This window comes from Mus caroli, unplaced genomic scaffold, assembly GCF_978045245.1.
Source record: "Mus caroli unplaced genomic scaffold, Mus_caroli_1 scaffold_20, whole genome shotgun sequence".
NCBI classification, from domain to species: domain Eukaryota; kingdom Metazoa; phylum Chordata; class Mammalia; order Rodentia; family Muridae; genus Mus; species Mus caroli.
The window spans coordinates 508,955-517,234 of record NW_028227275.1 but is presented as its reverse complement, the minus strand read 5'-3'; the positions used below and the strand labels follow the sequence as shown (position 1 = coordinate 517,234).

At 47.4% G+C, this 8,280-nt stretch overlaps 1 protein-coding gene across 1 annotated transcript; it reads left to right on the top strand.

Annotated features, from left to right (window-relative positions):
• The first annotated feature begins 3,250 nt into the window (after positions 1-3,250).
• On the top strand, positions 3,251-7,860 carry Nanos1 (nanos C2HC-type zinc finger 1). The gene has a single exon (XM_021152541.2). The coding sequence runs from the start codon at positions 3,533-3,535 to the stop codon at positions 4,340-4,342; it is 810 nt and encodes a 269-aa protein (XP_021008200.1). The 5' UTR covers positions 3,251-3,532; the 3' UTR covers positions 4,343-7,860.
• The last annotated feature ends 420 nt before the right edge of the window (positions 7,861-8,280 follow it).

Below are 8,280 nucleotides of genomic sequence, written 5' to 3'. Positions count from 1 at the left end.
TGATCTTACTCACATAAACATTTTAGACTTGGGCTGTCAAGATGCTCGGCAAAGAAAAGCACTTTCCATGCAAGCCTCACACAGTCTAAGATTAATCCTTGGAACCCACTCAAAGGTAGATGATGCTAGTCCTGAAAATTGTCCTCCGACCTCCACACTTGTGCTGCAATGCCTCTCTCTCTGTGTCTCTCTGTCTCTCTCTCTCACACACGGGGGGGGGGGGAGCACACAAAAACACAATAATAGGGTTTTTTTAAGCTTTATTCTCACTCAACCCAGGGACTAAGAAGCATATGGAGAAGCACAAAAGTCCTGTTTCTTGCTTCCTCCAGCCTGTCTTAGAGGAAGCAGACATAGTAACCAGAAGGTTTAAACTTTGCTTGTTGAAGTTTTTCTCAGAATAGAACTCTCCTTCAGAGCTTGAAAACTTTGCATTCACTGAAGGTATGCAGGCTGCATAGACAGATGTACAGAGTGGAATTTTCCATTTATAGAATAATAATCTTCATATCACTCTGGGGGCCACCATGCTTGTGGTAAGAACTCAAGTTCAGTGTCAGCAAAACTGCCAGGCAGTTCTGTGGGAGACTTGTTTATTTTTGGTGCCGGTGGCGGGGTGGTGGGGGTGGGCATAAAGGGTGATTTTGAACTTGAGTTCAACACAAACTTTAAAAAAGGAACTACACTGCCAAGTGCAGAGTATCCCTGCCTGGCTTCGGGTCTCTACCGAACAGTGGAAACTAGGACATGAGAAAGAACATGAAATGCATCTTCAAGCCCTAACTTGACAGTTGATCAGAAGAGAAGCCCCTTTCTGGCTTCAAGTTCTGTCCCTGTCACCAGTGGGCTCTGTACAGCTCCCTGCAGGCAGGCAGCTCATGTAGAATCTCTTGTGCAATGTATGGAAGCATCATTGTCAGTTTAAAAAAGCCTATGGCCAATCAGCTGAGTCAGGAAGTAGGAGATTGGGGGAGGGGGAAGGAGGGAGAGAGAGAGAGGGAGAGAGAGAGGGAGAGAGAGGGGGAGAGGGAGAAAAGAGAAGAGAAGAGAAGAGAAGAGAAGAGAAGAGAAGAGAAGAGAAGAGAAGAGAAGAGAAGAGAAGAGTTGAGTTCTGGGAAAGAGTTAGGCACGGGAGATTTGCCTCAAACTTGGAGGAGACAGATGCATGAAACTGAGAAATAAGCAGCCATGTGACATTCACAGAATAAAATAAATGAGGAGATCCGCCCCAGAACACTGAAGGAGACAGTTGCATGAGACTGAGGAGTTAGACTACAATGAACAGGTTATGAGCTAGTCGAGAAACAAGTCAAAGTTATTGGTGTAGGTATTTACTCTTATATAAGAAGTCACATTATATTTCAGGGAACAAAGAGGCTGGGTAGAAAAATCACAAGGCTACAGGCTCAAGCAAAGCCACACCATTCCAACTTACTTCTTTCCAGCTACCCACCGATGTAAATACAAACTTAGCCTAAAAAAACCTTCTGTGCTGTGGTGTTCGGAGTGGTCACCTGCTCTGAGTCCTGATTCTAACTGTGACATAGTCACTGTTTGACCTTCAAGAACTCCATCTCTTCTTGTGGGGGGAGGGGTGTCCTCATTTTCTTCACCTGTAAAGACTAAATTAGATGATCCCAAAGATTCCTCTTACAAGTGATCTGTTTCACCCGCACACTCATTCTAACCCTAACCCAAACCAGAACCAAGTTCTGAGCATCCTTTGTATAGCCCAACAGACACACTGTGGCATTGGTTTGCCTTACTGGTCTTCATTGGACTTTGCTGGCGGATGCCGGTCTTCACTGACTACGCTCTGGCATTGGCGTGATTTCTTTGCTGATCTTCACTTTTCGTGACTTCATAGAGAGTAACTTGCAAAAAGAAAAAGAAAAAAAAAACCTCATATTTTGGCGGCTTCCCGCCACTTCCATGGACGACCCATGCCCATTGTTGGAGCCTCACGTTTTCTTCTGGATTGATCTGCAGCTACTGATTCATATTTGGTGACACTATTGAACTGGACTGCTGATATCCTGACAACAAAGGTCGGAATAACTACTTCTAAACAGGTCCATGACCCCCTTGTCCTATTAACCGTTCTTCCTCCCCTACCTTTGGTAGGCTATAAGGTAACCTGATGTGTTGAAGAACTTAAAGTAGGTTTGTAAAAAAAAAAAAAAAAAAAACCTAAGCCAAAACATGTGAATGTGACCTACCACCCAAAGAAAACTCACAGCATCAGAGGTCTTACCACCTTGCTTCCATTGACACTGTACGGTACAGAGTGGGAAAGCTAGATCAGCCCTCTCCCCTGCAGAGCATTTTCTGACCCTCACCCTAGGTCACATTCCAGAAGAGTCCTCGGTGCCTTTTCCTAGTTTCAAAGTTGCTTCTTTTCCAGGGAAGAGCAAGACTACCTCTTTCCCTCCTAGTAAGTCCTTTATTTTCCAGGGTTTTACCAAAAAGAGAAAATGTTATCTGTTTCAAAGCATTGAATATGCTGTTTTTCAAGTTCCACAGACCCTAGATTTCCATATAAGCACCCTGAAGAGGAGCTTCACACAAACTGGTCCGTAGTAAGAATTTCTAGACCAGTTGTAGCCTCCACCTGAGTAAGTGAACAGCCTATGGCCCCAATTTCTGAACACCTGTTGGACCTGTTGTGATCCTCCACTACTCGCTACCATATAAACATAAATCGTGAGCTTCCTCCCTGAGCCTCAAAGTTTATGGGAGGACTTCACCCTGTGGAAAGTGCTCCAGAGCGCTGTGCCAACTGAAGTCACTGGGTCTTTAGCTGGGCTCTGATGGGAGCTAGCGCTTAGCCTTGCCTCCCCCAGCTTTTCTTGCTGATGATGATAAAAAGGAAAGTGGTAGCTTCAAACCATAAACCCGGTCCAGCCAAACCTGCAAGTGGATGCAAGTGCATCCGTTGCTTCATTGCGATCTGTGCCATTGGCATCCTCAATACCCCGCAGTGAAAAAAACAAAAACAAAAACCCAAGCTGGGTAACCGGTTGAGGTCTCCACGCTCGTGCAAAAGCAAGCCCCAGCCACCGCCTCATCCAGTCGCTTTCTGCACAGCCATTCCCTCCCAGCAAGCGCCGCCCGCCCCTTCCCCGGTAGCCACCAATCAGCGTCCCGACCGGCGCCCGCGGAGTCAGGTCCGCAGCCATTGAGCGCCAGGGCCCGAGGCGGCGCCTCACCCGCCCCCTCGCAGGATGCCAGGCGCCCCGCAGCTGGTGAGGTGGGCGCAGCGCACGGGGCGCAGGAAGCGCGCGGGGCTGGAGAAGAGCGCGCGCCCGCCTCCGCTCCGCCTCCGTCCGGGGGCGCGGGCGCAGTGGCCCGGGCGGAGGATCGCAGGGGGCAGGGCCGAGACAGCGAGGAGGGGCACAGGAGAAAGCGGGAGCGATAAAAGGAAGCAAGACTGCCCTACCCCACGGCAGGCCGGCGGGCAAGCTCCTGCGTCCCTTCCGTCTGGCCCTTGCCGGCGGCGGCGGCGGGGAGGCGCGCGGCCCGCTGCCGGCCCATGGAGGCTTTCCCTTGGGCGCCACGCTCGCCCCGCCGCGCCCGCGCCCCCGCGCCTATGGCGCTCGTGCCCAGCGCCCGCTACGTGAGCGCCTCGGGCCCGGTGCACCCGCAGCCCTTCAGCTCCTGGAACGACTACCTGGGGCTTGCCACGCTCATCACCAGGGCTAGCGACCGCCGCTCCCCGCATGAGGGGCCCGGGCCCACGGCGGCGGGGCCCACGCTGGGGCCGCCCGAGGACGATGAAGACGATGACGGCGAAGAGCCGGAGGCCGGGGGCCGCTACCTGGGCGGTGCGTTGGAACTGCGCGCACTAGAGCTGTGTGCCGGCCCCGCTGAGGCCGGGTTGCTGGAGGAGCGCTTCGCTGAGCTGAACCCGTTTGCAGGGCGCGCCGCCGCGGTGCTGCTGGGCTGCGCACCCACCGCCTCCGCCACCGCCACCGCCGCCGCCGCATCCACGGCCGAAGTGACGCCGCGCGAAGAGCCAAGCCCTGCGTGGGCTGCCGAGCCTCGTCTGCACGCGGCTTCCGGGGCGACTGCCGCGCGTCTGCTGAAACCAGAGCTTCAGGTGTGTGTGTTCTGCCGGAACAACAAGGAGGCGGTGGCGCTCTACACCACACACATCCTCAAGGGCCCGGACGGCCGGGTGCTGTGCCCGGTCTTGCGCCGCTACACGTGCCCCCTGTGCGGCGCCAGCGGCGACAACGCACATACCATCAAGTATTGCCCGCTCTCCAAAGTGCCACCGCCCACCGTCCGCCCGCCGCCGCGCAGCAACAGGGACAGCCTGCCTAGCAAGAAGCTGCGCTAGGAGCGGGCTGCATCAAGCTGTGTACACCTGAAACCTGCGCTCCTCTCCCTTGCCTCAACTTGGGAAGTCGTCTTGATTTTACCGAAGCCGCAGGAGCGCAGCACTTTCTTGTGGAGTGGTCGGTCTCTGACGTTGAAATCTTGAATTTTGTCCCTAGTTTCTAAAACGCATCCAGAACGGTGAGGGCTGAGCGGGTATACCACCGGTTGAATTGCGGTGAATGAGGCGCTGTTTACTGTATACGTCGGCCTAGTTTAGGTGCGCAACCGTATGAAATTGTCTCTGATCTTGGATGTTTCGTTTTATGAATGGAGGCACTTTATAACGTTTAAAGTATTTTTAATAGCCTCTGAACTGAGTGTAAAACTAACAATTGTATGGAATGTCGGCAAAATGACTATTTTATTGTTTGATGCAATTAATTTATTTTAGTTTGTCATTCTAATTGCAGGTAAAGCAACTTAGTGCACTTCCCAGTATTGAGAGGGTGTTCCTCCTCGTGGCTTGTTTCTGTCCTAGATGGGAGGCTTAAAGGCACAATCTGTAGCAGGTAGAATACAGTTCCTTATCCTTTTATGCATCAGATATTCTGAATTAGCAAGTAGTCCTTCCAATCCTTAAAATTAACTGTGCCAAGGCTTAATCATATCGTGTACATATTTGGAAACGGTGCTGTTTGAGACGTGTATTTATACAGTGACAGTATTATGACTCCATTAATCTCCCCAGTAACTCCTGCTTAGCATTTTCTCTATGCACCACCCCGATGGTCCAATTCTTTGTGTCTGATGCTAAGAGACATTTCCTCCTCAGAAAGGAGGAACCTATTTAGAGCAGTGTTAACCCACCTTGATTGCTCAAGTTCAGGGTTCCTAAATAGAAAATGGGGGACTATAATGCAATAACTCGAGTTCCAAAAGGTTCTACTCTGGGCTGTTTGCCTTTCAATTTACAGAGGGTGTGCCAGAATAAACACCACTTCAAGTCTGCCTCATAAACTCCCTCTTGGTGGTTCCACTATTACTGAGACCCCTGTCTCCAGAACCCCAAAAGATCTTCATGCAAAAGTTCCTCTTTCCAGTACTCCTGTAAATCTATCATAGTGAGTGCTGGAATATGGCACAAAACTACCTACCATCTAGACAGAAGAGGCAAAGGTAAAGGTGGATTAAGTTAAATTCAGCCGTGCATCAACACCACCATCTGCTAATACCAGCCAAGAGATTAAGTATATAAAGTTTGCAATAGTCAGATTTAGCTAGGAATACTGGGAGTTAGGCTAGACTGCCTTTCGTATTAAGTAGCAACTTTACAGCAAACTTACTTTCTGTATAAAAAGAGGCGGTGTGAAAACACTGACAGCTGTTAGCCCTATTGGTAAAAGGGAGGACTTCTTCACAAGGAAGAAAACTATCCCTGTTAGTTATAGCCCCACCACATTCACTGGGCTTAGTCCTGAATGTATTAAAACGTTCCTTGTTATTTTGCTAGAAAATATACTACTTGTTTTGAGGTGAAGTTTTTCAAGTCAACATAAATTTGCATCCTCTAGCTGATCTGCCTTTTCAAAAAGGTATTCTCAATGTCAAAAGCAAGATCAAGTCAGATTGCTGTAATCCCATCAGATATTTCCCAAGGCACGTATGTATGGTTGCCAGTATTTAAGCACATGAGCTGAACCATAACCACATATACCTAATGCCAACTTTTAATTTTCGGCATCTTACCAGAACTAAAGGCTGCTGAAACTTGGCATTCTCGTTCCATGGTATTGAGAGGGTTCTGGAAAATATCAAACTAGGTAGCTGTTATAATACAGGGAGCTGTCAGAAAAGCGCTTCTAAACACAAGGACCCAAGTTCTATCCCCAGCATCTACATAAGGGAATAGTGGTATGCCTATAACCCCAGTGCTCATGAGGCAGAGACCAGCCTTACTATGTGGATGAGCTCCAGGCCTGAGTGAAAAACATGATCTCATAAGCTAGATGGTTGTCTTTAGTTGGACCTCCACATTCATCTGCAGATTTGGGGTAATTTAAGCCAAAGGTAGCTGTGGTTGCATCACTGGGGACACTAGCAAGGCAGTCTAGCTCCAGGTATGGAAAAATCCAGATTCAAAAGAAACATCTTGTTTGAAGAAAAGGAGAATATGATTGAGTAGGGCAACCCTTGACCTCTGACCTCCATGTACTTGCACAGTAGTGTCCACACAAAATTGTATCCCACATGGTGTTCTCCAACCCATGCCAAGTCTGTTTCCCAGCTAACAGATACTGAAAGTGTACAGCCAAAAAAAAGGAAAAAATACTTGTTTTTCCAGTGTTCTAGAGAAAATAAACTTAGCCCTAAAAATAGCCAATCCTTTAATCCTGACACTCAGGAGGCAGAGGAAGGCTAAGCAATCCTTGGAATGCAATGTTATAAAGGTTTTGCAAAAATGTTTACAGTAGACATCCAAGTTTAGGGCCATGGGTATAGCTCAATGATAGAGCACTTGCCTAGAATGCACAAAACCCTAGGATGCCATTAAAGGGACAAAAATGAAACTTAAAACCCAAAGTTTCATATAACACTTTGATAAAGTTGGCTTCTGCCTAAGAATGCACTGTGCATCTGGCTAGACCACAAAAAGGCACAGCATTGTAACAGCTTCACCATGGGCAGAAAGGCACAGGTTGTGCTGTGCTTAGCCTGCATTTGTCTATCCAAACTTGTTAGTTTTATCAGCTTTTTACTTTTTTGTACTTTATTTTTCCTATAAAGTCCTTTTCAGAAGTTAAATGGCTTTGATTATAACTTTTGTTAGATATATTAAACCAAAACCATGTATTTCAAAACTATCAGAAATGTGTTTTATTTCAGGCTAATTTTGTTGTCTTGAGTTTGCTGAAAAACATTCCCTCTAATGTCTCATAGTTCTATTATAAATTTAACTTTGACAAAGTGTCTTTGGGGAAAAAAAAAGTTTCACCAGCCAAAACTGACCTGGAAAATTCTGGAATTACAAGCCATGTAGCATTGGTGGCTCTTGACTAATATCCCATACATATGTTTGATCCCCCTAATGTAGTTAGCTCTTCTAAGGATTCTCTCCACCTTCAAGCATAGCTATAAGCATTAAGGCTCCATTTGCTTACAGCCCCAGAAGCCACGGGGCTCACCTGGCACATCCCGAAGATTAATCAGCTTTCCTTTAACCTCTTTAATGCTGGTGAGGTCACAGTAGAAGGAGAACTGTGATGGTAGGAACCCATGAGCTAGACCACAAAGCATCAGATACTTCTGCTCCCACCCTGTTCTCTAGGTTCTCTCCCACAACAGAAAGCAGAAACTATCTGGAAACCCCAACTGAGCTGCACGGCTACGTCTGCAGGAAAACCTGCTCCCCTCCCTACCCTGTACATTCATCTAAATGTAGCTGATCATAAGAATCACTTGCTGGGGATTATCTATGGCATCACATTAGCATCAGGCTCACTAGTAAAAACATACATAGGCAAGTTACTGCCCCAAATAAAGCCAGTGGTCTTTAAAACAAAAAACCAACAACAAAACACGTAAGTAGTCTATAAGTAAGTACTTTTACTTGTTTTGACTGAGTAAGCCCTCTAGCCACAAGAAACTTCCATAGTTGAAATTTCAGTCCTCAGTAACAAAGGAAAAAAATCATTCTCTCTTCTGGGCTGACAGTTTTAACAATGTAGTATTTTAAACCACTACTTAGTAAAATTTATAGGCTTACACAGACTGTAAGTTTGTGGCAAAAATCCTCTACAACTATGTTATTGGATTTTTTCCTAATTCCTGATGAAACCCAAAGTGGTACCTCATGCACACCACCTCAGAGAATGACTCAAGGTAATGTTTCCATGAACAAGGGCACTTCACAAACTTGCTAGCTGCTACTATTTGCTTTTTGTGTAAAGTTATTCTTTT

Coding starts and splice junctions, on each gene's coding strand:
- Nanos1 (XM_021152541.2), top strand. CDS start 3,533: ATGGAGGCTTTCCCTTGGGCGCCACGCTCGCCCCGCCGCGCCCGCGCC.